Source organism: Geotrypetes seraphini, chromosome 11 (genome assembly GCF_902459505.1).
Source record: "Geotrypetes seraphini chromosome 11, aGeoSer1.1, whole genome shotgun sequence".
NCBI classification, from domain to species: Eukaryota; Metazoa; Chordata; class Amphibia; order Gymnophiona; family Dermophiidae; genus Geotrypetes; species Geotrypetes seraphini.
In genome coordinates, this window is record NC_047094.1 from 122,737,126 (window position 1) to 122,752,921 (window position 15,796).

The 15,796-nt window shown below is 43.7% G+C and overlaps 1 protein-coding gene across 6 annotated transcripts in view; it reads left to right on the forward strand.

Moving 5' to 3' along the window:
• Positions 1-5,768: 5,768 nt before the first annotated feature.
• The window catches only part of RTEL1 (regulator of telomere elongation helicase 1), a 185,376-nt gene continuing 175,348 nt past the window's right edge, over positions 5,769-15,796 (forward strand). For 3 of the 6 annotated variants that reach the window (XR_004541050.1, XR_004541051.1, XM_033962815.1), the window contains exons 1-2: positions 5,770-5,961; positions 6,211-6,346. Coding sequence is in view for 4 of the 6 variants with exons in the window: in XM_033962815.1 (XP_033818706.1) it covers positions 6,245-6,346 (102 nt within the window). In the remaining 2 variants the exon portion in view is untranslated. Of the gene's footprint in view, positions 5,962-6,210; positions 6,347-15,796 lie in introns of all 6 variants that reach the window. The other 3 variants (XM_033962814.1, XM_033962816.1, XM_033962817.1) reach the window with 2 other exon arrangements.

Genomic DNA, 15,796 nt, shown 5'->3' on the forward strand with positions numbered 1-15,796 from the left:
CCAGGGAAGGATTAATTTGTCAAGGGCCCCTAGGCACACAAGTCCACTGGCCCCCCTGCCCCACCCCACCATGCCCCACCCCGCCCCCATTTATTTACCCATTTTATTATTTATTTATTTATTTAGATTTATATCCCGTCCTCCCAGTAGCTCAGAACGGTCTACAAGTAAACATACACAATGGAAGTAATTAGACAAATAAGATGTACAATAGGTTTAGATGCTTGGACATACAAGACTGTGCAGTATTTATCAGAGTACAAACAATTTTCAGAGTACAGACAATTTATCAGAGTACAGACTAAGAGAGGACTATACTGAAATTTAGGGAGAAGTTAAACAGGGGAGAGAAGAGAGAGGTGGGGTTTAAGGGGGGGGTGTAGACTGAGGGAGACCTTTAGTTGAAGAGGAGGGTCTTTACCATTTTACGGAATGTCAATAAAGAGTTCTGTTGCCTGAGTTGGGGGGGGGGAGTTGATTCCAGAGATGTGGGATGAAGGCTGTAGGATCGTTTGCGGGCAGTTTCTGAGAGGAGGGACCTTCCAGGGGGAATGCATAGGCGTATTTCCGATTTTGAGCGGAGGGTGCGAGTGGGGGTGTAGATGGGAAGCTTGGATTTTATGTAGGAGGGGGTGGTGGCATAAATTCTCTTGTGGGCTACTGCTAGGGCCTTGAAAGCACAGCGCTGGCTAATTGGGAGCCAGTGTTCAGCGCGGAGTGCTGGGGAGACGGGATCATAGTAGTTGAGGTTGTGTAGGAGGCGGATAGCTGCATTTTGGACACGTTGGAGGCGTTTGAGATTATTTTTGGTTAGTCCATTAAATAGGGAGTTACAGTAATCCATTCTGGAGAGGACATATACGTAGAGGAGTTGGGCGAGGTCAGGTGTGGAGATGTAGGGTTTGATCCTTTTCAGTTGGCGGAGGTAGTAGAAGGAGGTGGAGATTACTTGGGATATGTGGGCAGATAGGGATAGGTGTCCATCTAAGGTTACTCCTAGGCTGCGTACCTGATCAGTTGCCGTTAGTAGAGTGGAGTCCCATGCTAGGGTAGGACGTGTTTACTTCTTTATTTCCACTTTATTTATTTTTTACTTTTATTTTAAAATTCAAAACAAATAACAAAGATTACCATACCAGTGCGAGTGTAAGGTTTTTTTTTTCTTTGCAACCTCCAAACATCTCTGAATAAATAATAATAATAACAACTTATATACCGCAATACCGTGAAGTTCTATGTGGTTTACAAAGATTAAGCAAAGGTACAAATTGATTGACTTTAAGAGGGGAGGAAGAAAGAGGGTTAATAGGACAGGAAGGGCATGGCAGGAAGAAAATTTAGTGCCCGCCATTTCATTGGACTAATTCATTTCTCACCTCTTCAGGTCAGTAAACTACTGCTGTTACAGTATCCCTATCCTGACCTGAGGAAAGGAGTTATGGTCTCTGAATTAGTAAAAAAATGTAATAAAATTAGTCCAATAAACAGGGTCAGCTCATTCTCTTCCTTCCATCCACTGTTTGCTCTCTCTTTGCCTCTTCCATATGGCATCTGCTCTCTTTCTATGCCCTCCCCCAGGTAGGTTTTAGCATTTCTCTCCTGTCCTCCCCCCCTACTCTGGTATTTCTCTCTCCTCTCCCGTTCCTTTTCTTTTCTGCTCTTCCTTCTCAATTTGTTTTCTACCTTTTGTCCAGTCCTCAATTTCCCTTTTATTGTCTACCTACAGCTTGCCACCTCTTTTCCTCACTCCTTCATCTCACTAACTCTATCCTCTTCCCCTAATCCAGTATGTGCCCTTTTATCTTTAGTCCTTCCTTCCATACAGTATGTGCTCTCTCTCTCTCTTCTCTCCAATTCCTTCCAGAATCTGCTCCCCTCTCTCCTCTCCACTTCCATCTAGCCTGTTCCCCTCTTTCTCCCCTCCCAGCCAGTATCTGCTCCCATTTCTCTCCTCCCCACTTCCCTTCAGTACCTGTTCCCCTCTCTCACCTCCCCATTTCATCCAGTGACTGCTCCTCCCTCTCTCCACTTCCCTTTAGTGTTTGCTCCTCTTTCTCCTCCCCACTTCCTTCCAGTGACTGCTCCCCTCGCTCCCCCACTTCCCTTCAGCATATGTTACCCTCTCTCCCCTCCCCACTTCCATCCAGCGACTGTTCCACCCTCTATCTCCAATTCTCTTCAGTATCTGCTCGCCTCCCTCTCCCCTCCCCACTTTCCTTCGGCTCCACTCAAACTCTAACCCCTCGTCGGGCCATCTTTCTCCCTTCCTGTCACCTTGGCAAGCGCTTTTCAGAATCAAAGTTTTTTCAGAGGGGCTAGACACAGCAGCCATTCTCACAAGTCGCACATGGCTGCCCTGAAGCTTTTTCTCTTATGCTATTTCCTGTTTCCGCCTGGGTGGCTTATGTCAGAGGAGAAGCTCCAGGGTAGCCATGCGCAGCTTGTGAGAATGGCTGCAGCATCCGGGCCCCTCAGAGAGAGAAAACTGTTTCTAAAAAGCTCCCACAAAGGTAACAGAAAGGGAGGGAGATGGCCTGATGAAGGGATGCCCATACTGTGGGCCCCCTGGAGCTTCCATGAATGCCCTCCCCTAATGCCGGCTCTGGCTGTACTGAGGGAAGACAGCTGGACTCAGATTACAGAACCCTGGCATATCCAGCAGGATTCTGGCAGGTCCTATGCGTTTGATGGTGAAGGAGTGCAGGGAATAGATGTTTCCTTGCTTATAGGTTGTGAAAGATACAGAATCCAGATGTATATAGCCATTTTTGGGGTCAGAATTGCAGGATCCTGGCAGGTCCTATGCTTTTGATGGGGAAGGAGTGCGGGGAATGGATGATTCCTGCCTTATAGGTGGTGAAGGGTACTTAATCCAGAGGAATACAGCCCTTCCTGGGGTTAGAATTGCAGGATCCTGACAGATCCTGCACATCCTTCAGGATCCTGTGCTTTTGATAGGGAAGGAGTGCTGGGAATGGATGTTTCCTCATTTATAGGTTGTGAAAGATGCAGAATCCAGGTGTATACAGCCCTTTTTGGGGTCAGAATTGCAGGATCCTGGGAGATCCAGTTGGATACTTGCAGATCCAGTGCTTTTGATGGGGAAGGAGTACAGAATATGGATGTTTCCTGCCACTGTCACCCCTCACCCCTTCACTTCACTTCATTTTGCTCCTTTCTGGAACATAATAATTGTATTTTATGCCTCTTTCAGTCCCCCATAATCACTCTCTGCAGAAGCTTCCATTATCTTGCCTATCATTCAACTCTACTACTTGCAACAACTGTTTTGACTAATTTTCTGTCATTCTGCAGGAAGTCCCCTCCCCTTTTGCTGACATCATTGGTCCTTCTCTGCCAATTCCACCCACAGAAGAAAAGTACTGCATCATAGGGGGCAGCACTTTACAGAGAAGGGTGAAAGAGCATGGGGATTCCCCACTGAAAGACAGCTTTCTGCTGTCATAATAGAAGAGTTTTCCAAGTTTTATTAAAATTTGTTGAAGTATCTATCATAAATTATAAGCGTTTTACAATATTAAAAGCAAGGGGGAGAGACTTACAAAGGCATATCGACAAGACAAATTAGGGACTGGACATGAAAACAATGGGTAATGATGAAATACAATAATTACAGGAAAAGGATACATAGAAGGGAAGAATACGAGGAGAGAGGAGTGGAAGGTCCTCTTTGTTAAAGCGAAGATCCTTTTTTGATTTTTTAAAAAAAGGCTGAAAATAGAGAGCATATAAGGGAAAAGAAAGAAAAAAAAATGTATGAGTGGAGAGGAAGAGGTTATTACTCAAAAGCGTCTTTGAAAAGGAAACACTTTAGTCCACCTTTGAATTTATCTAAGTTCTTTTCAGCCCTCAGGGTATTTGGTAGGGAATTCCATATTGTGGGGGCTGTAACTGAAAAGGAGGTGGTTCCACTGACGATGTTCTCACTGACGATTTTCTCACTGACGATGTTCTCACTGACGATCACCCCTAAGTCTCGTTCTGCTTCAGTTCTTCTTAGGATCTCGCCATTAAGGGTGTAAGTCTTGCATGGATTTTGGCTGCCCAGGTGCATGACTTTGCATTTTTTGGCAATGAAGCTGAGTTGCCAGGACCTAGACCAGCGCTCCAGTAGGAGTAGGTCATGTATCATGTTGTCGGACATTGAATTTATGTCTGTTGTGCTTTTGCCCACTACATTGCTTAGTTTGGCGTTATCGGTGAATAATGTTATTTTACCTCGCAGCCCTTCTGCCAAGTCTCTTATAAAGATGTTGAATAGGATCGGGCCCAGGACTGAGCCCTGCGGCACTCCACTGATTACCTCCATCATTTCGGACGGGGTGCCGTTCACCTCTGAAGCCTACCTCCAAGCCAGTTCCCAACCCATTTCGTCAATGTGTCGCCCAATCCTATAGAACTCATCTTGGGGACATCAGTTGCCATTCTAAGTATAATTTTTAAGGAGAGGATATGGAGAAGATGTTGGGAAGTTGATCTCAAGGCTCTAGGGCAGGGGTGTCAAAGTCCCTCCTCCAGGGCCGCAATCCAGTCAGGTTTTCAGGATTTCCCCAATGAATATGCATGAGATCTATTAGCATACCATGAAAGCAGTGCATGCAAACAGATGTCATAGAAACATAGAAGATGACGGCAGAAAAGGGCTACAGCCCATCAAGTCTGCCCACTGCTTACCCACCCCCTGTCTATGCCCTAATGACCCAATTTTCTTATCTTGACCCTCTTAGGGATCCCACATGTATATTCATTGGTGAAATCCTGAAAACCCGACTGGATTGCGGCCCTCGAGGAGGGACGTTGACACCCCGGCTCTAGGGGGATCATAGGGGATGAGGGCTCTATTAATGAAAGCAGGTTCGTTGGATTGTAGGGTTTTGAATAGTAACATAGTAACATAGTAGATGACGGCAGATAAAGACCCGAATGGTCCATCCAGTCTGCCCAACCTGATTCAATTTAAATTTTTTTTTTTTCTTCTTAGCTATTTCTGGGCGAGAATCCAAAGCTTTACCCGGTACTGTGCTTGAGTTCCAACTGCCAAAATCTCTGTTAAGACTTACTCCAGCCCATCCTCCTCCAAACGGCCATGTACAGACACAGACCGTACAAGTCTGCCCAGTAACTGGCCTAGTTCAATTTTTAATATTATTTTCTGATTCTAAATCTTCTGTGTTCATCCCACGCTTCTTTGAACTCAGTCACAGTTTTACTCTCCACCACCTCTCGCGGGAGCGCATTCCAGGCATCCACCACCCTCTCCGTAAAGTAGAATTTCCTAACATTGCCCCTGAATCTACCACCCCTCAACCTCAAATTATGTCCTCTGGTTTTACCATTTTCCTTTCTCTGGAAAAGATTTTGTTCTACGTTAATACCCTTCAAGTATTTGAACGTCTGAATCATATCTCCCCTGTCTCTCCTTTCCTCTAGGGTATACATATTCAGGGCTTCCAGTCTCTCCTCATACGTCTTCTGGCGCAAGCCTCCTATCATTTTCGTGTGAGGATAGCTAATTTGTAGGTTATTCTGTGGGGAACTGGAAGAGCATTCCATTCTTAAGGTAGTCTGCCCTAGAGCCTGAGAATCCTGGTTTTTACCCAGACCTGCCCCCAACATCTGTTTCCCACCCATTGCGAAGAATGTCTTCCCTCTCCCCTCCCGTGGTCAAGACGGTATCCCTTCAGGGCTGCCGTAAGCAATTCAAAGGTTACGCCTCTGCATTTTCCTCTGACGGGTACCCCCACCAACGCAAGTTCCTGTTTCCGGTCATGAAGGGTGAATAAAGGGGGAGTTCCGGGATGCCTTGTTTGAGTTGCCGCTTCGTTTGATTCGCTGTCGCTCTTTGCAAAAAGGAAGGTGAAGTAGACCAGTGGGCGATCCAGACGTCGCGGGAGATTAGATTATGAATGCGCCTGACAATATCAAAGAGCAGATGAGGAGGTAAGCGAGGGGAGAGGGACGGAGGTAGGGGTGAGTGGTAAATTCCTCAGACTGAGGGTGTGTGTGGCTGGGAAGGGAGCAGGCAAATTCACAGGGCTGTGATGGGCAGGATTTAGAGCATCTAACAACAAGAAAGCAATACGTTTCTAGACCAGGTTCTATTGGGGTACGCATTGTTTGGGTAGGACAGGACTTGGCCACGTGTCAGGATCTGAGGTTTACTAACCCTTTCATTTTTCGTTCATACAGTCTGACAGGACAGTGGTGAAATCGGCTAATAATAATGCCTAGAATCTCTCTCCATGATCTTGTAGTGGAATTCCCTTTTCAGCCATACAAATGTCAAGAAGATTATATGAACAAAGTCATCGAGTGTCTGCAGAAGGTACAGTGGTGTGATGTGACTGATTTGAGAAGGTTCTTTCATCTCTCTGGAAAACACTATGAAACTGCTATAGAGAGTGAGGCAGCTCTAGTAATATTTTATTTCTTATGTAATCCCGACGGATCTCTCTATCTATCTAGGGTTACATGAAAAGACTTTTCCTTCATCTACAGAATACATGCTTCTTCAGAGATAGGACTATATACAGAATGTCTGCTGCTTAGGGTTGATGCTTTAAGCAAAGTAAGGAAGTTCTTTTAAACACGGGGCCACATACTGTGTTTTCCACCAAAATAAGACAGGGATTTATATAAATTTTAGCACCCAAAAATGCATTAGGGCTTATTTTTGGGGGATGTCATATTTTATTATTATTATTATTATTTTTTTTTTTTCATGTACAACAATCATCTCTCCCGTCCTCTTCTCTACCCCAATTCTTCCTCTTTCCTTTCTTCCCTCCCCCCATGTGCAGCATCATTCCTCCCCTCTCACCCATCCCCTTGTGCAGTATCTTTCTATCCCTCCCTCCCTCCCATCCCCTTGTGCAGCAGAACCACACTAACTCTCCCACCGTGCGGTGGCAGCAGCACTCTGAACAGGCCTTTTATGCAAAGTGCCCATTCAGAGTGCTGCCGTTGCCACTGTTTTTGGATGCCTTGGAGGTATGTCATTTTCATGGTGGGAGGGTTGGTGTGGTTCTGTTTCACAGGTGATGGGAACCCAGACATAGAGGAAGCCTGGAATTTTTTTTTCCTTAAAACTAGGGATAGAGTTGGGGAGTTTTGGGGACATTCGGGAGGGGGGGGGGGCTACAGAGCTGATCTTAACTAGGACTTATTTTTGAGGTAGGGGTTTATATTAGGAGCATCTTTAAAATCATGCTAGGGCTTATTTTCGGGGTAGGTCTTGTTTTTGGGGAAATACAGTAATTTACTCAGTTCAGACTTGGAAATTGATCTGGGCAATGTGTGTTACTTGTTGGTGGCCAAGAAAACAAATGGCAAACCAAGTGTTTATTAGGAAAGAAATGGAAAATAAAATAATATAGTTTATAATGCTTATGTTGTATAGTTCTGGTCTCTGTTTCAAAAAATATACAATTCATTCTCGTTGGTTTGTTCCTGATTTGCGATTTCACTTATCTATAGTTGCATGTGTTGTGACTGCTGTTCGTGCTGTGTTTACATATTCATGGACCTGCTAGCTGACGGGAGGTTGAGCCTTCTGGCTGCTCTCCAGGACTGTATGGGCTATTGTTGGGGGGGACACTTTTGCCTATTGTCAGGCTAAGCATTATATCCTTTCGCTCCCCCTGGAGGCCCTCCGTCTTCTGTTGGGTGTTCATCTTTGGGACTTTTTCGCTCACGTTGAGCTTTTTCAGACCTCTGTCTGCCTTGTATAAAGCCTTGCTTCCTTTAGAGACTGCTCAGGACTATCAGAGGATTTGGGAGGGTTAGGCGACGAACTTCACATAGATTTAGCCTTCTGGAATATCCCCCGGAACCTTGAGGGTCTACCCCGTTTAATCCGTGGAGCAGTGCTACGGGAATGCTTTGCTCATGTCTTTTATATAGAGGCTACTTCACCCAGGTTCAGCTTCACAAAATTGGAGGTATTGCCTAGACTTTGTGTCTCAAGTGTGGTAATACCCCCAATTCTTTTTCGCATACCCTGTGGGAGTGCTGGTGCATTCGGGCCTTTTGGGTTGAGGTGGTACGGTATTTGAGTTCCATCTTGGGTCGTGCTCGTGCTGTGGCTGGTTCTGTTGATCAGGTGGTGCTGGACATTCCGGGTGCTTTTGGGTCCTTAGCTCTGTCGTAAGGTGTGTCTCCTGGCTCACCAGTGTATTCTGCAAAATTAGACTTCTCCGAACCCCCCGACATTTTGGCAGTGGAGAACCCACCTTCATACGTTAGTTCTTTGGGAGACGTGGGAGGTGGGGATCTCTCTTAAATGTCGGCATTGTTTTCAGCTTCTTTGGGACCCATATTTGCACTCTTATGTCCCCTAGGGGGATACAGCCTCATTCTTAATTCCCTACCTTAATTGGTGGGTGTACCCACGTTGGTTCTGGTTCTTCGCGTCCCTCTGCTCTGTTGGTGGGGAGCGGGTGTGGGGAGGGGGATCTGGGTTGTGGGTTTTTTTTTTGGGGGGGGGGGATAGTGTTTAGCCCTGCTGACAGCCCTGGGGTCATTAGAGTCCAGACCCTGGGGGAATCATGTGTGATCTTTTGTTCCCCTTTTTGGGACTGCATCACTCTCCCTGTTTGTAGGGTAAATGGGGGTGGGAAGGTGCTTTGGAAGAGATTTCTAGGGTTTATGGGTGGGTATAAATGACGCATGATTTTGTAATGTTCTGAGTTGTTTAAGTGGATATCCCGTCTGTTTTCCTTTGGTTCCGCCTGTTTTCTGTCAATAAAAAATTGTTTACAATCTACATATTCATGGACCTATGACTTTAAAAAAAAAAAAAAGCTTTATCCTGCATGCGGCTCTCGGGCCGAAGGTTGGACACCCCTGCCCTAAAGGATCAACACATAAACCATCCAATTACAGACCCAGAGCCTCAATACCACTGTATGTCAAACTAATGGAAGGCCTAGTAGCCAAACTCCTCACCAACTACCTAGAAGACCACAACATACTCAACCCTACACAGTCTGGTTTCAGAACCAAATGCAGCACAGAGACACTACTAGGTAGTCTACGTTCCCTCCTGGACACAGCTAGGCAACACCTTGGCACAGGTAGAAAAATGCTGATTATACAACTGGATCTCACCGCAGCATTTGACCTGGTGGACCACAACATCCTACTACAAATACTAGGTACAATAGGAATCACAGGTAAGGTACACACATGGTTTCAAGGATTCCTACAATCCAGAACTTACAGAGTAAAGTTGAACAAAGAAAAATCAGAACCATGGTCCAACCCCTGTGGTGTACCCTAAGGTTCTCTACTATCCCCAACTCTCTTCAATCTCTACATTGCATCCCTTGGCAGCTGCCTGGACAAATTAGGCTTAATCTCCTATAGCTATGCAGATGACATCACCATTCTCCTTCCTTTTGACCAACCAACGTCTTCCATGACAGACACACTACACAGATCACTTGAAACAGTAGCAACATGGATGAAAAATCACAAACTGAAACTGAACCCAGACAAGACAAAATTGATTCTCCTCAAAAATAATAAAATCCCAACCATAACAAATCTAGTAATAAACTCAATCACATACCCCATACAACCCACTCTAAAACTTCTAGGAATGACGATAAACAGATGCTGTACCATGCAACCACAAATCAACAAAACAATACAAAAATCATTTGCAGTCATAAGAAACTTAAGGCAATTTTGAAAATTCTTTGACAGAACACAATTCCAGCTCTTGGTCCAGTCCCTAGTCCTAGGTCTTCTAGACTACTGCAACATACTCTTATCATGGTTACGGGGCAGGGGAGATAAAACTACAAACAGTTCAAAACACAGTGCTAAGACTTATCTATTCACTGAGGAAACACGACCACATCACAGCAGCATACCTCAACTTACAATGGCTCCTAATACAAGCAAGAGTACTGTTCAAATTCTACTGCCTACTATTTAAAACCATAAACGGAGACAACTCAACCTACCTAAACAACCGCCTAATCCAACCAGACAGAGGAGAACCCACAAATCGTTCACGCATCCCCCAATCAGAGACAAATGAAAAAAACTATACGATGGCCTTCTAGCCATACAAGCAGCAAAACTAGACTACCAACCCTCCAATTTACTGATAACGACCCCAGACTACAAATTGTTCAGAAAAGAAATAAAAACCATGCTATTCAAGAAATCCTTGAAGATAAACTAACACCGCATGACTCGTCCCAATTCTCTGAAGCAACCCGCTCTACTCAATTCCTCTGGAAATGGCCAGATAACTCCTTTTTGTAATCTGCCTTGAGCCGCAAGGTAATGGCAGAATAGAAATCACTAATGTAATATAAAACACTGTTTAACAAAAACCAGCTCTATACAATCACATCTCTATCTTCTTCCCTTCCAGTGTCTTCTCCCCACTCTCTTCCCCATTTCCCTTCAGCGTCCTTCTCCCCACTCTGTCTTCCTCATGTCCCTTCAGCGTCTGTTCCACTCCACCCCCCTTCTCTCTCGCCACCTCACCGCCCTTCAGCACCCCTCGCGCTGCCCCCTCCCTCCTTCCTACCTACCCAAATCTATCTAGCCAGTTGGAAGGCTCAGCAGGACAGTTTGAACTTTTCCTGCCCTTCTCCGATAGCAGTCGGGAGGACTTCATAGGGCGTGGAAGCACACTCTGCCCCTCCCCGACACTGCAACCTCACTGATCCAGTTGGAAGGCTCAGCAGAATCAGCTTATATCTCTACCTGCTTTTCCCCGGTAGCAATCGGGAGGATTTCATTGGGCGTGGGAGCACACTCTGCCCCTCCCCGACGCTACAACACACTGAGCCAGTTGGAAGGCTCAGCAGGACAGTTTGAACTTTTCCTGCCCTTCTCAGATAGCAGTCGGGAGGACTTCATAGGGCGTGGAAGCACACTCTGCCCCTCCCCAACGCTACAACCCACCAAACCACTAAAGACACAACTATAACGGCACACAGCCATTCGATACACATCAAAGACGCATTAATGAGCGCCATTTAGCGAAGCGACCGAGAGGCGACCAAATTACCAACCTAAAACCTACAGCTTGGTTTCATACAATCACACTTCCAGACACACTTACTCTCAAAATGTTAACTACACCACAAAAACACATACAAGCTATCTTACTGATTGCCCTGATCCTAGCCAACCAGAAGACAACAGCAAACATCTTCCCAATACCAACTATATCAAACACCAATGGAATTCTCCACCCAACCAGATGAATTGCAACAGACAGATACACACACTACCAAACCTACACCTACCACCCCAACATATAAATAACAAGAGGAAGACCAACTAACCCCAACAAGACCAAAACGTACCCTCACCAAAGATCGCTCATCTACCCGAAAACAACTCACAGCGAACCAACAAACTACACCAATCTTACATGCGCTTACCTTAACATAAGAGCCATAGGCCCAAAAATAGATCACATAAAAAACTGGATAGAAAGGGAAAAACTAGACTGCCTCTTTCTCACTGAAACCTCTGAAACAGACCCCAGAATAACAGAAGTTTGCCCTAAAGGATAAGTTTCAAGTTTCAAGTTTATTTGGTTATTTGATTAAACGCCTATCAAAATACTAAGCGTTGTACAATAATAGTTAAAACATTGACAAAAGTACACAAAGACTAACATCTTAACATACTTCCTAGGATTTTTTTTTTTTGTTAATCTATAAGGATACAATAGGAAAAAGGGGGGGAGAACTACAATATTTATTAAGAAAAGATACAGCAAAGGAAAGAACAATGGGAAGGGAAATCAAGAGTTGCTGGACTTAAAACGAATAGTCAATTGTAGGCATCTTTAAAAAAGAAACATTTTAAGCTATTTTTAAATTTCTGTAGATTGTTTTCAGATCGTATATATATAGGTAGGGAATTCCAAATCGTGGGGGCGGTTACTGAAAAGATTGTATTGCGTCGAGTACCTATTATTCTCAAGGATGGGATATTAAGAGTATGCTGTGAGGTGGATCTTAGAGCTCTCGGAGGGTCATATGGAATAAGAACTCTGTCAATAAATGCTGGGGCATGTGTTTGTATTGTTTTGAATGTTAGAAGTGCTATTTTAAATGTTGTTCTATATATGATGGGTAACCAGTGGGCTTTTTGTAAGAGAGGAGTGACATGATCATATTTCTTTGAACCTGATATAAGTTTGATAGCTGTATTTTGAATCAATTGTAAACGTTTTATATCCTTTAGGTTTATCCCTTTCAGTAGAGAATTACAGTAGTCCAGTTTAGATATCACAAGGGAATGAATTAGTGTAGTAAGGGATTTGGCATCAAGAAGGGGGGCCAAAGATCTAATCATCCTTAATTTATAAAAACAGTTTCTGACTAGAGCACTAATTTGTGAGCGAAATGTGAGTTTATGGTCAATTAACACGCCTAAAATTTTTATAGTAGTGGTTGGTTTAAGTGGAGTGTTATCGATTGAGATAGGAGCAGTTAATTGTAACCCTTCTTTCCATGAGAATAACATGATGTTAGTTTTAGAAATGCTTAGGGAGAGCATATTTGTATTTAACCAGTCATGAATAATGGATAATTTTTGATTAATAGAAGAAATGTCATTTGGATTTGCAGGGTCTATGTTGTGTAATAGTTGTAAGTCATCGGCATAGGCATAAGCTGTAAATCCAATTGATTGACAGAGAGTTAGAAGAGGTGCCAGATAGATATTAAACAGTAACGGAGATAAAATAGAGCCTTGAGGAACACCGAAGTTAGAAGAAAATGGTTTTGAAATGGAATTATTAAAATGAACGGAGGAAGATCTGTCAGTGAAATAAGATCTAAACCATTCCAGAGCTTGGTCAGTTAATCCGATGGAAGCAAGTCTTTGTAATAGCAAGAGGTGGTCGATGGTATCGAAAGCAGCCGCAAGATCCAAAGAAATTAATAATACACACTTATGTTGGTCAAGGTTGTACTGTATAGTTGTTGTGAGACCTAATAAAGAGTGTTCTGTAGAATTATTTTTACGGAATCCTACTTGATTAGGATGCAGTACCTGTGTTTTATCAATGAAATCTGATAATTGCTGAAATACGAGTTTTTCTGTTAGTTTGGCTAAGAACGGGAGATTAGCTATTGGACGATAATTTGAAGTTTCTGTGAGAGAGTTTTTTGAATCTTTTATCTGTGGGTGAAGGATCGAGTGCTTCCAATCTGACGATGATAGTGGTCTGCAGAGAAAACAAAAGAGGAGGAGGAATCGCCATCAAAGCCAAAAACACCATAGACCTAAAAATACAAGACAAAATTACTACTCCATACATGGACTTACTAGCCTGTCAACTCTCAGGCACCTCACTCAAAGGCACCCTAAACTGCATGATTTGATACATAACACCGGGAAACTGGAACACAGCAAAACCAAAATTTGAAGACTTTATCTACCGAAACTCATTAACGACAACCTACAACTTAATCCTAGGAGATCTAAACCTCCACTTTGAAAACCAATCCTCCAAACAAGTAGAAACCTTACTATCTTACCTTGATGCCCTAAAATACAAGATTAGACCCACAAACAACTCATGAAAAAGGCCACCAACTCAACATTGCTGCCTACATGACCCAGCAACTCACACAACCAGAAATTCACACATCAAATGGAACCTGGCATCGCTCCCTCTAGTCAGATCATTATACGTACTCCTTCAACATCAACTGGACCAACAACAAAAACAAACCAAAAACACAAAAAATAAACTTACATCTCATGTAAGCACATCGACCCCACCAACTTCTGGATGAAAACAGACGCCATAATCCAAGACTATAACCCCAAAAACTTCATCTCACAATGGAGCCAACTAAGCGCAGCAACCCTAGATGAGCTAGCTCCAGAACAAACCAAAACCAAAATCCATAGAAAATCTGACAAATGGTTCGACAATGAACTTCTTCTACTAAAAAGACAATGCAGACAACTAGAAAGAAAATGGAGGAAAAACGGACTCCACAAAAGCAACATGGAGAAAACTGAACCAAGAATACAAACAAAAATCAAAAGAAAAACGAAAAGCATACTACACAAAGCAAATAGGAGAAGAAACCTAAGACACAAAAAAACTATTCCAACTACTAAAAGAACTCGGACACCAAACCCTACCTGACGAGCAACAAAGTCCCCACACCCACAGCAACCATCTTAGCAACGTTCTTCAAAGACAAAATCGCAACCATAAGATCCACCTTCAATGATACACCTATGCACCTAGAAGAGATCACAACACCCTCCACAGAAGAAGAAGCAGTTGCAGCAGACAAAACATAGTCCCACTTCTCACAATACTATGGTCAGACTTCAACAAACTCTACAACAAATATAGCCATGCAACTTGCGACCTCAACCACTGCCCCCCATACCTATTGAAAGCCTCCAGTACACTATTTCACACCCTACTCTTGCAATGGATACAAACCCTACTAACTGACGGGCTTTTTCCACAAGATCTCAGCAAAATTATCATTACTCTAATCCTGAAAGACCCCAAAGAAGAAACTGACCAACCATCCAACTACAGACCAATAGCTTCAATACCACTCTATGTCAAACTAATGGAAGGCCTCGTAGCCAAAGTCCTAAACTCATACCTAGAGAATCACAACGTACTCCACCAAACACAATCAGGCTTCAGAATCAACCACAGCACTGAGACCCTACTTGACTCATTCATGGACACTGCCAGACAGCACCTCAGCACAGGCAAAAATGCTAATTATCCAACTAGATCTCTCTGCAGCCTTTGATCTGGTAGATCATAACATCCTTCTACAGATACTGGACTCAATAGGAATCAATGGTAAGGTACAATCATGGTTTAAAGCAGGGGTGTCCAACCTTTTGGCTTCCTTGGACTGCATTGGCTGAAAAAAATGTTTCTGGGGCTGCGCAAATGCTGTAGCAAGACAGAGGATGGAGCCGGCAAGACGGTAAACACCCGGGGGCAGCAGAGGAAAACACTGCATCGCCCTCGACCGGAGCCGCATGTGGCCCTCGGGCCTCAGGTTGGACACCCCTGGTTTAAAGGATTCCTACAATCCAGAACATACAGATTAAAACAAACAAAGAAAAATCTGAGCCATGGTCTAACCCCTGCGGAGTACCCCAAAGATCACCTCTTTCTCCTGCACTCTTCAACCTATACATTGCCTCCCTCGGCTCCTATCTAGACAAACAAGGTCTAACCTCCTACAGCTATGCAGACGACATCACCATTCTCCTTCCATTCGACCAACCAGCACCATCAATGATAGACAAAATACACAGAACACTTGAAAAAATAGCAACTTGGATGAAAGCCCACAAACTAAAACTAAATCCGGACAAAACAAATTTCATCCTACTCAAAACTAACAAAACCCCAACCGTAACTAGCCTTGTCATAAACTCTACAACATACCACATCCAACCCACTTTAAAACTCCTGGAAGTGCTAATAGACAGAGGCTGTACAATGCAGCCACAAATTAACAATACAATTAAAAAATCATTCGCAGTCATGAGAAAACTGAGGCAAATCAGAAATTCTTCGACAGAAAACAATTCCAACTCTTGGTACAATCCCTAATCCTTGGTCTAATAGACTACTGCAACATATCTCCCATGCACAGCAACCATGATAAAACAATTACAAACAATACAAAACACAGCTTTAAGACTGGTCTACTCACTGAAGAAATATGACCACATCACAGAGGCATACCACGACTCACACTGGCTCCCAATACAAACG